At 45.6% G+C, this 21,353-nt stretch overlaps 1 protein-coding gene across 2 annotated transcripts; it reads left to right on the forward strand.

Moving 5' to 3' along the window:
• The first annotated feature begins 27 nt into the window (after positions 1-27).
• On the forward strand, positions 28-14,509 carry LOC125740776 (suppressor of tumorigenicity 14 protein homolog). Of its 2 annotated transcripts, XM_049012429.1 has the most exons (19): positions 28-240; positions 699-876; positions 1,004-1,128; positions 2,351-2,418; positions 2,513-2,703; positions 2,870-2,956; positions 3,046-3,265; positions 3,368-3,510; positions 3,870-3,967; positions 4,775-4,884; positions 5,099-5,232; positions 5,450-5,554; positions 5,669-5,776; positions 6,083-6,196; positions 6,389-6,508; positions 6,643-6,826; positions 10,396-10,667; positions 10,800-10,936; positions 11,033-14,509. In XM_049012429.1, exons 1-19 carry the CDS (start codon positions 154-156, stop codon positions 11,198-11,200), a joined length of 2,649 nt encoding a protein of 882 aa, XP_048868386.1. In that variant the 5' UTR covers positions 28-153; the 3' UTR covers positions 11,201-14,509. The 2 variants fall into 2 exon arrangements, with proteins under 2 accessions (XP_048868386.1, XP_048868387.1); XM_049012430.1 differs by lacking the exon at positions 28-240 and having other exon boundaries at positions 769-876; positions 2,518-2,703; positions 10,396-10,936.
• Positions 14,510-21,353: the final 6,844 nt, after the last annotated feature.

Raw genomic sequence — 21,353 nt, forward strand, 5'->3', positions numbered from 1 at the left:
TCTGAAAGGCGCGGTGCATGCCGGTCCCCATATGACACCTGCGTCCTCCAGCGCAGAGCCGCACACCTGAAGCCCTTCCCGTTTTCCTAGAAGACGCTAGTGACTTTGAGAAATTTCAGCGCCGGGGTGCCGTCTTGCCACAGCCGCAGAGCCATGAGAAAGGCTCCCGGAGATCGGACTTGCGAGGTTTACTGTGTGTCGGGCTGCGGGCGCTGCCTCCCCGCCCGTCTACCTGCACAGGTAGGAGGAATGGGCTGCAAACAAAGAAGCATATTGTCTGAAATATGGGGTCGCCGATGTATGTTTTACTTGTCCTCCGTCGTTTTACTTGCGTTTATTTGATGATCGAACAAGCAATAAATGGTAGTATCCTGTCGCCCATAATAGTCAGAAATGAAATTAATAGTTTTCTTAAGGTACGTTCACTGGGAAGATTGCTATTCTGCTTGCTATTCTGTTCCTAAAGAACCAGGGATGATGCCAGCCGTCTTAAAATGTCGTGGGAGAACACAATTTACCTGAACCGAGATGTGCAAACGTTTCTTTTCCTTTGAATGTGGCTAGTGTTGCCGGCAGTTTTCAGGTACGCATGTTAATTGTGTGGTAGGGATTAGTGTGATTTAGGCATCTTTGCTTCCGACTTCGGCTGCTATACGTTTTCTGAAATGGCATCGTAGGTATTTTTACCTGTGTGTTAGATTGCTGTGACAGAGCCCCCTTCATCTTCAAGCCCCCCCGTGTGCACCCAGGCAAATCACAGCAGCCACAAAGGAGGCTGTCCCCCCCCCAGCTCTGCTTGGCGGAGGTGGAGTGTGGGGGCAATACCCCTCCTCCCCCTCACAGCTGCTGTCACACTGACCGTCTACTTCTTTGTGTGTAAGTACACCAACTGCGTACTTATTGGGAATAAGGCAGAGAGCATTCCTGTGTGTCCCTGGCATATATATACATACAGATATACATGTCTGTGTCCTGCTGTGATCACATTATCTCTGCTATGCAGCGCGCACCCCTACTGTGCTCTACCTGGGCGGGAGCTGGGAGATGGCCAACCTCAGCTTCTCGCCTCACTTGATGGATGCATCTTCACCGCAGTTCCGGCAGCAGGCTCTGGCACTGGGACGTTATGTGAGTGTCCGAGTCGCCCGGCCGCCCCGCTGGGTCCATTTACATGCAAAGCCTGTCGAAACCAGAGCCTGGGCTCCCCCGGTCCCCATTCTGCACCGTAGTGCAGACTGGACCTCCCAGGGGGCCCAAGCTTTTCAGGCCGGTGGACAAGAGCCGCCGTTGTCATGCAATCGCACGGCAGCAGGGAACGCGAGGAAGATCAGCCTCAATACAAACATTGTCTTCATATCTGTCATGCAATCAGCAGCCTGTTTGCCAGGGATGGTGGCAGGTGGGTTTAAGCACAGCCGCTGGCTGCCAGTCCAGTTTACAGACACCAGGTTAGTGGCTCTTTGGTCAGTAGCACAGCCAAAACTGGGATTAGCGAGGATTATGTTAGCAAGGAGATTTGCTAAGGGTTAGGGTTAGCTGGCCTTATGAATAACAACAGCGGTTATACAGCTGGATGAATGACGGACAGTAGTAGTGAACTAGGAAAGGTTAGCAGTGGAACTAGTAAGATAATGTCACTTTAAATGTTGTAACTGAGCATACATTGGAAGCTCAGCCTAGCTGCACTTATGCCCAGTTGACTTCTCGACAGCTGTGCGCTTGGAATGTGCTCTTTGTCTCATTTATACGTTGCTTTAAACAGAAGTATTTGCTAAATAAATGAATTTAGTTGTAGGGGCTGTATCTGCATTAAGCTCAGGAACACCATTGTCTTCTGTCTCAGCAGCCTCCCAGTGCTTCAGTACTTTGTTGGAGAGGGTGAAACAATTAAACTTTTGTTACTCTATGCAAACGAGAGTTATTACATCGGGCAGTGAGATCATTGTTTACCTATTTACTGATTTGTGAACATGCTGAAAAGGCTGTGATTTCAATACATACACCCACCATTAGTAGTGCATCCTCTGGCCTCTAGCTAGCATTTCCTGATTTACAATCCTGCATTTCTGACCCACTTAAGATCCATGGCCTATACTACGAAGTGGGGTTACTGGCTTATCAGGCTAACTTGTCGGATTTAAGGCACCACAGTTTAAATGGACTTCATATTCGTTCACTTACATTTTGCCCAGACTTCCTTAAATCCGACAAGTTACCCCGATAAGCCAGTAACCCCGCTTCGTAGTACAGGCCCCAGCTCAGTTCTGCTGTTTATAATCCCGAATGCAACTCACATCCTCTTCTGTTCCCTGTCCTCGGGAACACCGGGATGATGCCGGGATGGGAGCAGCTCTCAGGGCTGTACAGCACCTCTCCCTGGGGCTCCTATTACATGCACTCAGAGATTACAGCCTTCAGGTAAGTGGAGGACAGGCCAATGCTCTGACAGAGACATTGTGATGTTTATGTCTGTGCGGATCAGCCAGTTTGTGTCCCTTCCACCAACTGGTAGCGAAGGGGTGGATGGCCTGCGTTTCTTTTACTGGGCCAAGTTCAGTGCTCCAGCTGCTGTCGCTCCGGGGATCCTCAGCGCCGCATTAGGGCGTCTGCAGCGGGCAGGTGCCAATGACCAGAACCCACTACTTAGCAACAACGGGGAGCTGTATTCTCTGGGGCTGGATGAGGACACACTGCATCTGCTGGGTGAGCTCCTGGGCTCCCCAGTCCTTGTGACTTTTTCCTAGACTCTGTGACCATATGACCCGGACCCAGTGACCTTCTCCCAGATCTGTTTCTTGCTCCCCGACTGCACTCTTCTGTACCCTATTTCCAGCTTCTGTTCTGCCCTTTGATGTTAGTTTTGTTGTAGGCCTGGACTCTGACCTAGAGGATAAAGCAGAAAAGATTAAAAATCCTGCTTCTCTGCAGAACATCAAGTGGCAGGTGGGATTCCAAGGTGAGGAGGTGCTCCCCCCCCCCCCCATTCTCATTCTGCAATGAACCTGTTGAATTTACCAGCAGTAATGAGCAGTTTTATGTTCACAGTGATGTCCTTTGATCTTTATGCCAAATATGGATACAACCGCACGCTGAGCCTGGTGAGCCCCAAGAAGCCGTATTACCAGTGGCGGCTGCGTGTGCCCTCAGGTCACGTGGTGCGCCTCGTCATCCTCACGCTGCACGGGGCCACGCCCGGAAGCTGTTCCGCTCACAAGCTCTCCGCATATGACTTCCTTTTGCCTCTGCAGAACAAGATCATTGCCAGGTAGCATCCTGCGCATCACCCTGGTGACGCCGCTTTTGGGTCGTCCAATAAGTAAATGACTGCACCACAAATTGGAGTGCTTGACAAGCCCTTCTCTTCTAGATGGTGTGGCCTCCCGGTTACTGGATCCTCTCCTATCATGAAACTCACGTCCTCAGGAAATGTCATGCTAGTGACCTTCTCATTCAACAGACAAAAGGATGGAGCCATTTTTAAAGCCTACTTCCAGGCTGTGCCAAAGATAGGTCAGTGTTTTGTTGGCCCAGTTCCGGAAGATGAGTGTCTCCTGATGCAGAAAAACATCACACAGTACAGATGCTCTAGTTTTTCTTCATGGGAGTGTTGCTCAAATCTGGCTTCCATAGCTTAGTGTTACGCCTTCATTTTCACCCAACTGCATGGATATTTAGCCAAAGCTGTTGCATGTTGCAGGAGAAGCTCCTTTTATGAGTAGGGCTTTGAGCATTTACAGATATTGTGTGCTTTCAACACTCAGGCTCCAGTATTAAAGGGAGGCCAGTTGTACTGCACTGGTGTGTTAATGGGGCCTAAACTGACAGAGGGTAAGACCAGCTGGCACCAGGGTGTCTCTGCTTTCCGGCAGGCTGTGGTGGCTCCCTGACTGCATGGAACGGGACACTGGTGTCCCCCTACTACCCCAGCCACTACGCTCCCAACATGGACTGCAGCTGGACCTTACGGGTGAGCACTGGAGTCTGAATGGTCTGTTGGGTCTCCCTTTCCCATATCTGACACTCCCATTAGATCCCTCCCATCAGGTGTCACTCTCCCGTCTCTCATGCACTTATTGGATCACTTCCATCGGGTGTCCCGGTCCCATCTCTGGCGCGCCTATTAGATCCCTCCCATTCGGTGTTCCGGTCCCATATCTGACAAGCCCATTAGATCCCTCCCATCGGGTGTCCCGGTCCCATATTTGACAAGCCCATTAGATCCCTCCCATCGGGTGTCCCGGTCCCATATCTGACAAGCCCATTAGATCCCTCCCATCGGGTGTCCCGGTCCCATCTCTGGCGCGCCTATTAGATCCCTCCCATCGGGTGTCCCGGTCCCATATCTGACAAGCCCATTAGATCCCTCCCATCGGGTGTCCCGGTCCCATCTCTGACTCGCCTATTGGATCCCTCCTATGGGGTGTCCCGGTCCCATTTTTGACGCATCCTTCAGATCCCTCCCTTCAGATGTCCCGGTCCCTTCTCTGACGTACTTATTGGATCCTTCCCATCGGGGGTCCCGGTGTCGTCTCTGATGTACCAATTGGATCCTTCCTGATGGGGATCCCGGTCTCATCTCTGGTGTACCTATTGGATCCCTCCTGATGGAGATCCCGGTCTCGTCTCTAACGCGCCTATTGGATCCTTCCTCCTGGGGATTCCGGTCTCGTCTCTGACATGCCTATTGGATCCTTCCTCTCGGGAATCCCAGTCTATTCTCTGATGCGCTTATCCACTCCAATCCTTTGGCAGCTACCCTCCTCTTTCCCCTCAGACTCCGTTGCCTGGTTACTTGCTGTCTGTGACTATTGTGATGCTGGATATTCAGGATTCACCCTCTTCTGATGGCTGTGAGAAAGACTGGTTGGACATTAACGGCATAAAGTGAGTTTGGTGTAGCCTTTCCCCAATCAGAGCTCAGCACTGGAATTGGACATGGCACTAAGGAATGTAATTGCTGTTCAAATTTATTCATTTCAGCAAGAAATCATTAAATCAAATCATTTTTTATCATTTTCTACTTTTAACTTTGACATGGCTGTATAGCTGAAACACACCCCCTAGGGGTCCTCGCTGACACAACTGTATTTCCTGCCAGGCTGTGTAACCCCATCACTGATGGCAGCCGAAAAAGGATCTATTCCTCCCCTGTGATGCTGCACTTCCACTCTGATGAGTCGCAGACATACAGAGGCTTCTACATTCTGTACCGGGCCTTCAGTCAGGAGAGCTGTGAGTCAAACCCTAACCCCTGAATCAGGAGAGCTGTGAAACATCATTTTATCACACCACATTACATCGCTGACGTTTCTTACCATTTAAACACTCAGATATCTCAGGTTAAGATTCCTGCATCAGGTACTTAGACATATAACCATTATGACGGTTCCTTTTGGGGATGACTGTGTAAAGATGTACGCTGCCCTTTGTCCCCTCGCTCTCACTGTAGCTTGCCCTCGCCAGTTCCGCTGTGGAGGTGGACAGTGTGTCCCCCTGCGCAAGGTGTGCGACGGGGTTAAGGATTGTCCCGACGGCCGCGATGAAAGTAAATGCTGTGAGTGCAGACCTGCATGTATAGCTGATGTTGAAGTAAGTCATGCTGTCACATCTGCTCAGATTCACCCACTGCCTCTTCTGACCCAAGTCCTGCTTGTCCCGTGTCTGGCAGCTTGCAGGCCTGGGGAAGTGCATTGTGGGAATGGTCAGTGCAAGCCACACAGCAGTCAGTGCAGCATGCAGAGCAGCTGTGGAGACAGCAGTGAGGAAGCTGGCTGTGGTACGTTATGTGTGAAAACTGTTGGTAATGCTTGTGCAGAGCTGTGCTTTGATATGCTGCTAAACTCACCATTTTACTTTTTCACAGCTGCGAGGATAGCTTTGGTAAGGATGTTTCTATGTGGCTCAGCAGGCATGCATTTTTACAGTGTGGTTTTTGTTATGCCTGCTTTGTGACTGTGACTGTTACTCTCAGTATCTGTGCTCTGCTTATTTAAGTGTGCTTTATGTTTTTATTATCTGGTATCTAAGTTATCTGTGCCTTAGTCTTTGGCAGTTGCTGCTCATTGCATATTTTGTTCTTCAGCAGGGAAATGTCACCACATGTGTTCTAACAAGGTGTGCCTGGCCAAGTCTTCAGTGTGTGACGGTATTGTTGACTGCAAAGACCGCAGTGATGAAGTTAATTGTACCAAAAACTGTGAGTCTCCTTTTTCAGTATTTTTCTATGAATTTGTTTTCCATCCCCCTGATCTCCCTCGGTGGCCTGCCGTCCCCCTGACTTCTCTCATCGTCTGTAGCTCCCTTATTTATCATTCATCGTTGTTACCAGCTGGATGCTAATGGTCACTCCACTCTAATGATGAATGATTTCTCTCTGTCTGTCTGTCAGTCAACAAAGGCTGTTCCCCGACTTCCTACACATGTGGTAATGGCAAGTGTGTGAGTAAGACCAACCCTGAGTGTGATGGCATCAAGGACTGTCCGGACGGCTCAGACGAAATGCGTTGTGGTAACATGCTAACGAAGCTCCAACTTACTGTGCTATTACTGGTGTATCGTTTTAACACAGCCACACTGAAGGCAATAACTCTACCCTCTTACGGTCAGTTCCTGGTATCCAGACAATCTTTGCTATTGCTACAGGTTGTGGAACAAGGCCAAAGAAGAAAACTAAGATAGTTGGTGGCGCCAGTGCCCAGATGGGAGCATGGCCCTGGCAGGTGAGCCTGCAGATGGAGCGCTATGGGCATGTGTGCGGAGCATCACTGGTATCGAGCCGCTGGCTGCTCTCTGCAGCTCACTGCTTCCAGGATTCTGAAACCATCAAGTAAGGACTAAAATTATTACCGTCTCCATACTCAACAGAAGCACTCTGTCAGCAGGGCTATCACATTCCTTCTTCTCAAATGTCACACACAGGAACATCAACAACAACCACGCTTTAACAAACCCCAACACACTCCTCTCTGTTGGCAAATCTAATTAACTTGCATATTTTTTTTACATATTTTATTGGTGTTTTAGTTAAACATGTATTTTTTCACCTATTGGATCAAACATATTGCAGGGGTGAGCAGGTATTCAGACGTAGCAGCAACATGAACTATTCCCACCACCATGAAGAAATAACTCGGCCTCCCCTAAAAAGATCCCCCTGGATGTTTCTGTACTAAACAGTCACAGTCCTCAGTCTTTACCCTCCCCATTCATTAGGGCAGGGGTGTCAAACTCCAGTCCTGGGGGGCCGGACCCCTGCACATTTTTGGGTTTCCCCTCAACATAACTGATTCAACTCCTTGTGCTAATTACTACACAACTCTTGAGCTGAATCATTTGTGGTGGAACAGGGAAAGAGCTAAGCTACACAGAGCTCTGGCCCCCCAGGACTGGAGATTGACACCCCTGCATTAGGGTATTATTTTTTTTTTTTTCTGATACTTTGAAAATGATGCCAATACCAAAACGGTGCTTGAACTGGCACTTTTAAGAAGAAAAAAAGCATTAAGGTTGACGACATTAAAGAATGCATTTTTTATTTCTAAGGCAAATTTGAACTTAAAAGTGTACAATAGACCTATATTAACTTTTTAAATATATAAATAAAAATATAAAACACTTAATATATTCACATAAATAAAACCTAACCCAACTACAAAAATTTAACACTAAATATCGCCTTTACCATTGTGTACCTGGGCCTATCATGAAACGCTATTACATACTTTTGGTCTTTAGCACATATTAGACCAGTGGCAGGGGCAGCATGGTGGTGCAGTGGTTAGCACTGTTGCCTCACACCTCTGGGTCCCAGGTTCGAGTCTCCGCCTGGGTTACATGTGTGTGGAGTTTGCATGTTCTCCCCATGTCATCGTGGGGTTTCCTCCGGGTACTCCGGTTTCCCCCCACAGTCCAAAAACATGCTGAGGCTGATTGGACTTGCTACATTGCCCGTATGTGTGCATGTGTGAGTGAATGGTGTGTGAGTGTGCCCTGCGATGGGCTGGCCCCCTGTCCTGGGTTGTTCCCTGCCTCATGCCCATTGCTTCCAGGATAGGCTCTGGACCCCACGCGACCCAGTAGGATAAGTGGTTTGGAAAATGGATGTATGGATAGACCAGTGGTTCTCAAAGTCGGTCCTCAGGCCCCACTGCCCTGCTGGTTTTCCAGCTATTCCTGCCCTACACACAGCTGATTACCTGGATCAGGTGTTTTCAGTGAATCAGAAGCTGAAAGACCGCTGTGGGGCAGGGATAGCTGGAAAACAAGCAGGGCAGTGTGGCCCGAGGACCGACTTTGAGAACCACTGTATTAGACACAGACACTATATGGACAAAAGTATTGGGACACATCTCTTAATCATTAAAGTCAGGTGTTTCTTTCAGGCCCATTGTCACACATGTATCAAATCAAGCACCTAGCCATGCGGTCAGTCAAGTCCAGTTAAGTCAGCTTTATAAACAAAGCACATTTAAAACAAAAAAGTTGACCAAAGTCAGGTTTCCAAACATTTGTGAAAGGATGGATGCCACCTTTGCAGGAAGTTAGTTCATGAAATTTCTTCCTTGCTAGATATGCCACAAATAAAAGCTGTAAGTGGTATTATTGCAAAGTGGAATCATTTAGGAACAGCAAACTCAGCCATGAAGTGACTGACCACATAAAGTAACAGAGCGAGTGCAGAGGTGCTTAATGAGTAAAAGTCTCCAATGATCTTAACTCAATAACTGCTGAGTTCCAAACTGGCATTAATCCTAGCACAAGAAACTCCTCTGCTGCTAGAATGGGTTAGGAAGTGTTGGCATGGCCGAGTAGCTGCAAGAAAGCCTCTCATTGCCAAGCGTCAGATGGCATGGTGTAAAGCATGCCGTCACTGGACTCAGGAGTAGTGGAAATGATAGTGTTCTGTGGAGCGACGATTCATGCTTCTCTGTCTGGTCGTCTGATGGATGAGTCTGGGTTTGGTTAATGCCAGGAGAATGTTACCTGCCTGACTGCATTGTGCCAACTGTAAAGGTTGGTGGATTATTGTACCAATAATTTGTCCATAGACTGTATATTTAAAATCAATTCACAAATAACTTTAACTGCAACTTTTTCTTGAATCTTCCCTAAGCACTAAGAACAGATTCCAGATTAAATGAACTGTTTACATTGTCTGAAAATAATTTTAACATTATAAAAATATAAAACTTTTTATACCCATTTAAAATATTTTTCATATCAAAATAATGTGTAAATAATATTGTATAATATTTCATAAGGTCTGCCAGGCGAAATATGCCTTCCTGTGTATTTACAGAGCAAAGCAAGTAATTCTGACTCATGGAGATGATTTAATGCAAAAAAGCACGATTATGTTTGAGCACTGTTTACAAACTTTAGACTTAAAAGGCAACTTTACCATTTTCCAGTCATTAGCAACACTTTTTTGGCGAATATAGCCATTAAGCATTTATGTTAAGCAATTTTCTATAAATTTGGTAGTACTTTTTCATATGCAAAACTTTATGTGTCCCAGGGAACAACCTCCACACTGAATCCTATGACCCTAGGAGTCACTGCTGTAAACTTGATGTTCTCGTCGTCAGCAATATATGTATACAGACACACACACACAAAACTTACATGTACATAGAAATATATTTGTATTGGATTCGTTTGCAGTGAAATACAGCCAAGCTATAGACTATTTTGTTTTAGGCATTTTCGTCGGGTTAAAGTAGCTACTAGCCGACTAGGCATCTGCTGACATCAAAACAAGTGTCATGTTAACTATCGATGGCATGTGAGGTGAAATGATGCTTCTGGGGCCTGAGAACCAGAGGGAAAATATGTGGCCACTGAAATCTGTGTTGCAGTACGGTCCAGTACATACTGATCATATAGGAACCAGCACCATTTTGGCACAGAATTTTAGCACAGCAACCCTACCATTCATAGGCAACTTTATAGAGAAAATCAGAGAAATGCCACTTATTCTGCTGATGCTGCTGTGAGGATGCTTCCCAGGACCAAGAAATATAGACACATCACTCCGGTCCTCAAAGCGTCACATGCGCTCATTTTTCAAGGGCTGCTTCTGACAGAGGTGGGTAATTCAGGTCCAGAGAGTAAAAATTCAGACTGGTGTGTATAAACCAGTGGAGTATAAAAAGTCAGTCACAGAGTACTCAGCTGGTTGGTTGAAACAAAATCTGGACTGGACTTTTACACTCTGGACCTGCGCTACCCTATCTAGCTGCTGGTTTATGAATCACTTAATGGCCCAGAACAAAAATGCACATCAGACATGCCCACAGCGTACACTACTGCTAACCAAACACCTTCACCCTCCCTGTGGTCTGAGATGCTCGCCTCGTCTGAGCTGGCTGCCTCAGTCGTAGCTTGTCTTGGCAGGTACTCAGATGCGCGTGCCTGGAGGGCCATCATGGGCATGCGTGGCATAAACATGGTGAGCTCTGCCACGACCATGAGGCCCATCCGCCGCATAGTCCTCCACGCACTGTATGACCAGTTCACGTCAGATTACGACATCGCACTGCTGGAGCTGGCCACCCCCGTTGTCTTCAGTGAGATGGTTCAGCCAGTGTGTGTGCCAGCCTCCACACACGCTTTCGGCTCTGGAACTAGCTGCTTCGTCACAGGATGGGGGGTGCTCACAGAGGATGGTGACTCTTCTACCGGCCGGAACACGTACAGCCTGCACTTTCACATACAGTGTTCTTGGTCACACATGGCTGTTGCTGTTGAATCCCCAGGTATCTTCAGGCATCCATCACCCCCCACTCTGCCTTTTTCAGGTGAACTGGCTACTTTGCTGCAGGAGGCTCCAGTAAAGATCATCAGCCACAACACCTGCAACAAGCTCTATGATGATGCGGTCACTCCCAGAATGCTTTGTGCTGGGAACCTTCAGGGTGGCGTGGATGCTTGCCAGGTGAGTGTCTCAGGCTTTTTCTGCAGGTTCTCCTAAACTTCACCCATTTTTTATTTTTCGCCCGGATGTTCCGCCTGACTTGCTGTGTCTCTACAGGGGGACTCAGGCGGGCCTCTGGTCTGCATGGAAAAGACCCGACGCTGGTTTCTGGCGGGAATTGTGAGCTGGGGCGAAGGCTGCGCCAGACAGAACCGGCCGGGAGTCTATACACAAGTCATCAAGTTCTCTGAGTGGATCCAGCAGCAGACCAAAGGCCAGGTGTGAGGAGGGGGCATGGACCATGCTCTGCCAGCATGCCTGTGGCAGCTGCTGGACTCCCCAGGGACAGTGAGGGGCCCCAGGGGCCTGGGGGCTTGTCAGAGCACCATTCCTGGCATCACGACACATATATGATATAGATAGTTTGCACTCACAGCAGTGATACTCAGCTTGAACTTGTCTGAAGGTTGTGGGATTTTCTTTTGTTCCGATCACAACCTGCCGGATTCCTCTTTAGTCACACGACTGTGCCTCTCCTTTGATTGCCGGCAGGCAGTCACCTTCCCGTTCCATCGGGGGGGTGAGGGCCGCTGCTGGGTGCCCCCTGCTCTGGTCCCATGACACTGAGTCACTCCGAAAATCCTGTCAAAGTTCAGACTGACTTTGAACACGTGCAACCTTGAGAGACGCATTTGGCTGTGTCACATTGAGCCATTTCCTCCAGTCAGTGCTTTGGGTCCTGGAGCTGATGATCTTCATGTGTGCTCTGCAATCCACCAGGAATCCACCCTCCATTTCCATTCTCTGTGACCTTTAATGTGCCTTGAGGGTGTCCATGTCTCCGCCTCTCCTGCTGTGACTCTGTCATCCTCCTTCTGATACTTATTGTTGAGGAGTTCAGTCAGTAAAATACTGTGTTTCATGGCAAATGAGGACCATATGGCTTCTGTTTTGCATTCATATTTATCATTTTCTCAGACTTCTAAACGAAACCAGTTTAAACTGCTTAAATACATAATAAGTGAAAGGACTGTAGATTGGGCACACAAGCACTGAACCTCCCAGGGCTTCATGTTTTAAGGTCAGTTTTATTACTTTATAACAAACTCTCTTTAGTATGGTGAAGAAAACAAGTGAATATTAAATAAACGGTCTTCAGGGCTGCTCTGTGGTCCGTGTGTTACAAACGGACTGGCAGCCTGACCAGTGCTACCACTGGGCGGTTATATATTTTCAGAGACATGAGTGTAAACACAAAGAACCTTTTGAGGATGAGAAACATAAATACACCCACTGAAACCAACAGCTCTCGGTTACCTCCAGACACTGATCCGTGCGCCCAAGCTGCTATGGATTAAAGCAACCGCACTGGGTGTCATTGGCGTAATGGCATTTTTAAACAGATGTAGCCCCCTTTTTACCACAAGGTGGAGACATGATCCCTGCACTGAGTAATTTTAGTCTGGCGTCTCAGAACCAGGTTCACGGCTTCTGTGTAATTTTGTCCTTCATAGTGTATAGCAGAGCAGCACTTTCTTCATTCCCATGAATTCTGACTGAAATCAAATCACAGAAGGCGCAGCTTTAAAAGTTTTTATTATGTGCACCTTGTATAATGAAATTAGATTCTTGTGTTTTGCCACACAAAATGGAGTGCAGACTGCAGTTTAGAGTGGAGGATAAAAAAGTCTTTATTAATCTTTTCTTTAAATTAAAAGAAAGTGTATAAACTTACAAATTCAAACTCCTCTGCCCTGCCCCAGGAAAGTCCACAGTGCTTTCTTACCGTTTTCAAATGTGAAATCCCTTATCGTTGTGCAATGTATGATAATCTCTAGGCATGCTGTAGCTGTAGGGAATAAAAGGCTGTCTCCAAAACATGTTGATTTAAAGTTCAAACGTGGCTATGAAGCTTCCTTATAAAACAATTAGGAAATAAATAATTTAATCAACATCTGTGCTATTGTATCCACCTGTGTAATTAGCCATGGTCAAGCTCATTATTTTTGAAGGTGAGGAGGGTTAGGCTTAGGGTTAGGTTGTAGTGCAGTGGCTTGGGAGTGTCAGGATTCCATGAAACTGTGACTGAGCACACGGATTATTGGTGGATGGTAATAGTCCAGCTGTGTGAAGAGAGGTCATTTAATATGAAAGCAATAATAAATGTACCTTTTGATTGGGCTACCATGTTTCCCCATGCACACACACTACTGTAGACAATATAAACTAAATGGGTGATAGATATGCACAGCTGGACACAAAGTAGTGGGTCACTCAGCAGTAATACATCGGCTGAAGGTTCAAATCTAATCCTCAAAGTTCCATATTTTTAAATATCAAGTCTCTTACCGCTAAAAAATCCATACGAGAAAGGCTGTCAAATGTACACCACACAGTGATGCGAAGGGTAAGGATGTGAAACCCAACATGTGGTGGTTGAAGGTATACATCGTGCAATGTAACTTCTTTCTCAAACATTTCTTAAAAGCCGCTTAACCCCGAAACAGGTGTATGTGAAATTTTGCCAAAATCAAACACTCTTGTGCTAGAATGTTACAGTTGGCAAAATGCCAAGCACTTACTGTAAGCTGAAAACCACACAGCCAAATCTAATAACAGAAATTCTTTCTTAAACATTCTATAAAATTCAAAGTCCGTATCCTCCCTGCAGAAATCTACATTTGAAAGGCTGCCAAAGCCAGCTTCTCATGTGCAGGGTGGATTAGGGACTAGCCTCTTAGTTTGCTCAGCTTCAGTCATACCTGGTGACACACAATATACTGGATAAAATTCAGTCAGGCTTCCACCTGGGACACACCACTGAAACTGCAGTGACTGACTGAAGTCGTAAATGACATAACAATAGCAACTGATGCTGACAATGTGAATGTGCTAAAGCTTTTGGACCTTAATGCAGCCTTTGACACAATTGACCACTTTACTCTACTATGAAAGCTTAAATTTGATGTTGGGTTGTGTGGAATGTGTTGAAGTGGTTTAAATCCTTTTTGACTAATCCAAATCAATATGTTCAAGTGTTGAACTGTACGTCATCATCTATGTCACCAGTCAAATATGGAGTGCTTCAAGGATCATTGCTTGGTCCGTATTGTTTTCTCTCTACATGCTGCCATTAGGTAATATAAAGAGAAAACATAATGTTAATTATCACTCCTACAGTACGCCGACGACACCCAAGACCTGGATAACTGTAAACTTACTATCGTTAAATACTTAGAAAACCAAGGTTCTGTTGTTTGGAGGCAAGTCTGTGGATTAGAATGCTATAATCTCTACAGTCCACTCCAAGCAGCTGAACTTCTCCCTCAGCAGCTCAGCCCATAACCTAAGTGTCATCTTAGATACAAGCCTTTCATTCAAATCGCATTTGGATGTAGTATCAAAGGTGTGCTTCCTATAGCTATGCAATATCGCTAAACTACAACAATTCCTTATTATTCAAGACACTGAGAAATTGATACTACTGTAATGCTATATTATCTGGAAGCACATACTGTACTGCACATTAAATACCTTGCAGCATATTCAAAATGCAGCGGCTGAAATAGTCACCAAATGCAGGAAGTTTGAACACATAACCCCTGCTCTAAGTTCCCTGCACTGGCTACCTGTCAGGTTCAGAACTGGCTTCTCCTACATACATATAAGGCACATAAAGATCTAGCACCTGCCTACCTTATAGAACTACTTCAAGTTTACAGGCCATATCATCCTCTCAGATCACAGAACATAGGTGTCCTTGACAATAAAGTTGGCGGTAAAGCATTGTGCTACTGGGCCCCTATATTGTGGAATGGTTTGCCAGCCTATGTTCTGAAATATCAGTCTCTGTTTTTAAATCTCACCTCAAGACCTATTAGTTCAGTTTAGCTTACCCGCAACTTAACATGTGACACACCGGTATTATGGCTCCTGCTGCTGCTGCTCCTGTACATGCCATGTTTATCTACTATGCTTGTCCATCAGTGTGTATTCTGACCCACCATGCTCTCTGTTTTCTCACATGTGTGGATGGTGCCCAGGGTGGGTGTTTATTCTCCCTACTTGGGAGTTTTAGGCTGTCATCTGGCTTTTTTCCTTTCATTTCTCTGTCATTCATTTTCCCTGTTTTTGTATTATTCTCTCTTAATGATGCAGGAATGTATCACAACACACCTTGATGTAACTCTGTTGTGAAAGAAGCTATATAAATATAAATTGAATTGAACCCAAGAAGATATTTATTTTTGACGGAGCCACATGCCCCAAACAAAAGATGGGAAGAACATGCCATCTCTCTAAATGCTGCCTAATGCATTCAAATAGGGGAGTGCAATTTGCATACCTTTGGTCAAAAACGGGTTAAAAATATTTCCAAGTACACAAAGCCTTCTGGGGACCATTTGAAGGGGAAGGAATGAGATGTTGTTTCAAACTGCCTAGAGGCACCAAATCTGCCAATAGTCTCGGTATCAGAATCAAGATAGATAGTGCACTCATAGTCAAGGAAATCAGAATATCATCTGTATTGGGAGTAATGTTATGTTGTTTGTCTGCTACAGTTAAGCCATGTATATCAGGGTTTGGTCTCACTGCTTCAGCAAAAAGCTCCATAGCTAAGGCAAAAAGTAGAAGTGAGAGAGGGCAACTTTTTCTCGTACCTCTCCAAATGCGGAAGCTGAGGGACCACATGCCGTTGACAAGCACAGACAACAGAGGGTCATTATAAAGTCTCTTAATCCAATGAATGTTTCACCTAGACCAAATTATGTAATGGATGACATAGGTATGGCCATTCAACACAGACAAATGGCTTCTTGGCATCTGACACAACCATACGGTCTATTGACTGCTGTTGAAAAATCTGAATTGTGTTCGATAATCTACACGTTATTAGAACAGTGACCCTTAATAAAACTTGTTGATCTTCATTTGGAAGAAGAAGTAACCCTTCCAAATGTGTTACAAGTATCTTGGACAGTTTCAGATTTGCATTTAATAGAGATATAGGTCAACAGGAGGCACAGTCCTCAGGCTGTTTGCCCTTCAAGATCAAAGAGATATTTGCTTCCCTCAAAAATGTAGAAAGAGTAATTCTGATAAGGAGTCTACCACGATATCCCCAAACACATCGAACCTGTCAGGTCCTGATTCCTTCCCAGCCTAGAGCTGAAGATCTTTGCCCGAATCTGATGGGAGCCGAAAGGTTCGGGCTTAAGTTCTATCATTTTACACAGGCTCGGGCCAGGCTCAGGCTTGCACTCCGGCTTGCGCGGTAAATGAGCAGTCAGTTGATGCGTTTTGATTAGCGCGAGAAAGATGCAAAAATGGATGCTGAGGAGTTGAAACGGAGGCTAGTCTCTGGTGATTTTGGTTGCACCGGCAACGAAAGCAAAGTCTGAGGTGTGGAAAAGTTGACCATGTGCATAATGAGAATAATGAGTCAGTAGGTTATGTGAAATGCAAAAGATGCGACATTCTGTTAAAGTACGACAGCAAAATGACAGGGAATTCTTTGCTGATAAGGCATGTTGATTGAAGCTGTTCAACACCTGCCAGTGCTCAGGATCAACCTACAATCAAATCATTTGTTACAGCTACGTACACCAAAGTCAAATTCTAATGGTAACTTAGTAGTTAGCTAAGATATCATTACAACAATATATATAGTCCAGCTCACACATTCAACACACAAAACACAACCGAGTGTTTACTTTGGCGGATCCTTGGAAGGTATCTGACATACACTACATGTAATTAAAGTTCATAGTCACATTACAACTAAACACAACAATAACAACTTACCCGATTCCTCCAAAGCGGTCGCAGAGATCAATGCTCCAGTCACCCGGTTAGCAGATCTGTCCATGTCCATGATATTTTCAGCCAGCTCTACTTTCATTTAGCTTTCTTTTTGACTTCCTCTATTCATTCCGACCGAGATCCATCGCGCGGCTGACCACAACACTGGAGAAGGGCGGCGAACAAGAGGCACCGGGGAAAAGGTGCCAGTGCCATTCCGGTGACGATCCCCAATTTGGATGCAGTGCCACGGTTTTCCACAGAAAAAAAAATGCCGCTGGTGCCAAAAAATCAGCTCTGAACCGGCACAAAACCTTTGCTGGTCTGGAAGAAGCACCCGTGTCGTCATTAGAGGTGGGGGCAATGTTGTCACCCGGTTCCCACTGGGATCTCAAGTCTGTGGAAATGCAGGCTGGCTCTTGCTGGTTCCCAACTTCACCACCGGCTGAGCACCAGCCCCAGTGTCAGCACTGGCACCAGTGGAGTGGAAAAGGGGTCAGAGGGAACGCAGGTTCCGAGAGCAGGTGCAGTCCCACTTCCAGCTCAACGACTCCCGCCGCTTGCAGCACAGTCTGCACACCATTACGGACTTTAAAGGTAAAAGCTCCACTGCTCCAAGCGCTGTCTCCACGTCCGCAGATTAATTTAACACATTCTATGCGTGGTTTGAAGTAAACAGCAAGTCGTCCGCTGACAGCTTGCCAGTGTAGTGCAGGGACATCTCCAATAGAGTCTGGCTGCAGATCCACTGACAGGCAGGAAATGACATCACAGATCCACTGAGAGGCACAGCCATGGATATTATACATCCATTGACAGGCAGTAAGATCACTGTTGGCCTGGAAATGACGTCACAGATGCACTCTGAAGCACACATTACTGCAGCTGCTCCTTCTTGATTTTACAATTTAGTTTATTAGTTCATTTAAAAATGATTCGTAGTTATCACTTATTTGTATGCATGTATTTCTAAATCATTTTATTTAAAAATAGTTTGTGCTTATCATTTATTTGAATTATACATTTTTAAGAGGAGTTTTACCTAACAAATTACAAGTAATGCAATTCCTAATTATAAATTCAAAAATATTGTGTACTTATCAGCTGTAGTCCTCATTGCGACTGTCAATAGTGACCAGATAATTTTTCCCCTCAGAGTATTATTTTGAAGCCTTAAAGGCTTTTCTCCACATACATTATCTTAGAATAACAGAAGTATTTCCTACATAAATAAATCACTATACAGTACATCCATAATTCAGCAAAGAAGATTTTATTTGCAGGTAGTGTGTTGATGTATAAATAAATTCGAACGAATGTGCAACAAAGCATTATAAGTTTGAGGTTCGCGGGTGTGCGAGGGGCAGGCTGGCAGAAAGGATCAGGCAGGTAGGCGGAATACGGGGAAAACGGGGATTTATTAAAGGGAAGAAGGCTATAGGGAGAACGGGACATCACGGACATCAACCAACATCAATGACGGCCAAAAACCAGGGCAAGACGTGGACTGAAATAGAACAAGACAAGGCGAAATAACAAGAAACAGCTGGGTACGATTGGGGCAACACACGTGGATAATCAGGGTTGTACGAGCTGGGTATGACAGAACCCCCCCAAAGGTGCGCACTCCAGGCGCGCTTCAGGGGAGGCGATGGACGAGACGAGACCGGGGATACGGGACCTGGAAGACAAGAACAAGACCATTAACACGGAACAGGGAACAGAACAGACAGACAAAACTGGCATAGGGGCAAAAGCCACGACAGGACCTGACATTGGACAGGAAACGCAGACAGACAGATGAGGAAAGGGGACATGGAGGGAACAGGCAGGACGAAAGGGCCAGGAGTGAACGAAGGGGACACTGTATATAAAACAAAACTACAGCTAAAAGTGGCCCTGGGCACCAAATAGTTTGTCCGTTGTAAGTGAAATTCCGTTATATGCAAGTCGCTATATCCGATGCTTTTTCTGCGTGTTCTTAAAGGCACACGGCCAGGACCGGCGGATCTCGTCCATTATAGGCGATATTCTGTTATAAGTGAGTTCACTATAATGGGATTTTACTGTAATCACCAAGTGTGTCGCCTTTTCGCCACCTATGAGCCACAGATGGAAGTGTTTTCCAAAATAAAACAGATACAATACCAAACACACAGGAAAAACTAATAGTACATAAGTTACAAACTCATGGGCTCAGTGGGCTTATAGTCTCAGGGCCACATGCTCAACCTACTGAGCTATGCAGCGTTCCAGGTGACAGCAGAAACACACTTGGGACTTACAGTAAGCACACTGTGGCTAAAAGGCTGGGTAGGATGATATAGAGCCCAACAGTGAGAACCACCCCAACACTGGCACCAGCACCGGCTCCGCATTGGTGGAAACAAGGCAACAGAATGAAACTATAAATTTGAGAGATTCTGCTATGGACAGCAAAGGAGAAGTGATGATCCAAGCTGTATGGTGATGTCAAAGAGGAGGATGATAAAGTTTGTTGATAAAGGGTGTTAACCCTTCTGCATTGTGACTTTCTCCATCACAGTTTCACTGTATTACAGGGTTGGCACAAGAAATTAAATGGAAATGTTTTGGAGTTTTTGTGAGTGCTCCAGATGACACATGAAGGCCAGCAGATGAAAACATTAAAAGTTTAGTAACTCATAAATGCATAAAATATATGTATAGTGCTGCTTTGGAGGATGCGAAGTGTATTTACGACAGCATCTCATTTGATATCTTTCCATGATTTTTGTATCTTGCGTTTCTCTTTTTATGCCACATGCATGCTTGCTTTGCTTGCTGAGGGGACCAACAAAAATTTTATGAGATTTTTCCAGATCATGGGGACGGCTGCGCCTCAAAACCCCTCAATGTGGAAAGACTGACTGTACTTCAGACAGATTTGATGAATTCTGTGTCATGGCAATATGACATCATATGATACCTAATCACCATGTTTCAGGACATGATCTGTGCAGGGTCATTGAGTGAAAATTTTTGTTTGTTCTGAAAATATTCTACATTCTGCAGAGAGTGTGGTATCATCTGGAGAGAAATCAGGTACAACTGGATGGCACTGGCGTAGTGGCATGGGTGCTGCTCTGAGCTCTTATTTTGTGCGCCATTTTTGGTAGCGGGATGCCCAGTCCGAAACTGGAGGTTGAACATGGCTTGTTTTGCTCATTTGTATATTGTGAACAGGCCCCAGAGTTCGAGCATTCAGAGCCAGGAACCTGCAGCTGCTCCTTTCCATTGTCCCTGGCTGTACTTCATCTAGAGTTCAGCTTACACTACCCTATGAAGCTCATCTTTCAGAAGGAGGGGTACGTGCTCAAACAATTGATTGTTTGGTCAGCTGAGGTACTGGTAAAGTACTTAAAGACTTGAATTACCCTCCCGTATTCTATATGCTAAACATTCAAACTGCCATTACTGGGCAGGGGAGATAGATGAAATCATTACCGACAGTCTGATAGTGCTACATCATCACTTCTGATTCATGCTAAGTAACATGATATGCTAGTACTCAGAAATAATGTGCATAAGCTCCAGACACTCAGTTGCACACATTACTTCCTCCATAACCTTCCTCCATCACCATTCATCCTGAATGGAGTGAGAGTGTCAGGGTCAGTGCCCATCTGTCCCTACCCTTCATGTCACATTCCTTGCTTGGCCATCCTGTTCCCTGCTCTGTCTTATAGCCCCTTAGTCCCTATTGTGTTTCTCTGTTCACAGAGCCATCATGTGGCTTAATGGGCCCCCTTAAAAATGGATGGCCCTTATTGTTGTGGGTTCAAGGCTGGCATGACTGGCGTGTCCCCATCTCCCCCTATGGGAGACAGAGAATTGGCCTGGCCCTGTACTGGATGTGAGGGACCAAGCAATAAGACAAGACAAACACAGGAGCTTAACCAATGAAATAGGGCTTTATTGACCCCCAAAAAACAGACAGTAACAAAACTTAAGATCATAATAACTGGGCCCATAAAAGACGTCAACAAAAAACAAACATAACTTTATATTGCAAAGCAAAGTAGTAACTGAAAGAAACTGACCTGACCTATAATGAGACATGAGGGAACATATATAGTGGTTTGGCCAAACCAATTAACACACAAAGGGGTAAACCAAATGAACACTACATATAACTAAACAAAGCAAAATACAGCTAAACCCCAACTTCTCCCTCTTGCTGTGGCAGCACATGGTTCATTCCTGCTCCAGAGGTTGTTCTTTAAGAGACCTCTGCCCTCAACCACACCTTTACACTAACTAAGGAAAGACCATCCCCCACAACCAAAGTAACTGCAAAATCAAAGGATTAATTAAGCAACTACCGCACATAACCATAGAATATCAATATGAACACTACACATAAGAGCTAAAGCACAAACTGAACACTATTTATTGTTATTGCAAATAAGGCAGTTTAATTACAAAAACATACAAATAATGAATTAAGGATGTGAGAATTTTTAAGGTCTAACTGTGTGGCTATAGCCATCACACTGGACCTACGCCTGCATCATTGACGGCACAGGTGCAGACCTCTGGAGATGCGGCGGCGGGCTCCACCGGGCAGGACACTGGAGACACGGTGGGTTCCCCTGGGCAGAACACTGGAGATGCG

This window comes from Brienomyrus brachyistius, chromosome 4, assembly GCF_023856365.1.
Source record: "Brienomyrus brachyistius isolate T26 chromosome 4, BBRACH_0.4, whole genome shotgun sequence".
NCBI lineage: Eukaryota > Metazoa > Chordata > Actinopteri > Osteoglossiformes > Mormyridae > Brienomyrus > Brienomyrus brachyistius.

What these genes read in the sequence shown, in the direction of transcription:
- LOC125740776 (XM_049012429.1), top strand. Translation starts at nt 154, where the DNA reads ATGAGAAAGGCTCCCGGAGATCGGACTTGCGAGGTTTACTGTGTGTCG. An exon ending in CAGAACAAGATCATTGCCAG is followed by an intron (nt 3,266 to 3,367) that starts GTAGCATCCTGC and finishes CTTCTCTTCTAG; the next exon opens with ATGGTGTGGCCTCCCGGTTA. An exon ending in AGTTAATTGTACCAAAAACT is followed by an intron (nt 6,197 to 6,388) that starts GTGAGTCTCCTT and finishes TCTGTCTGTCAG; the next exon opens with TCAACAAAGGCTGTTCCCCG.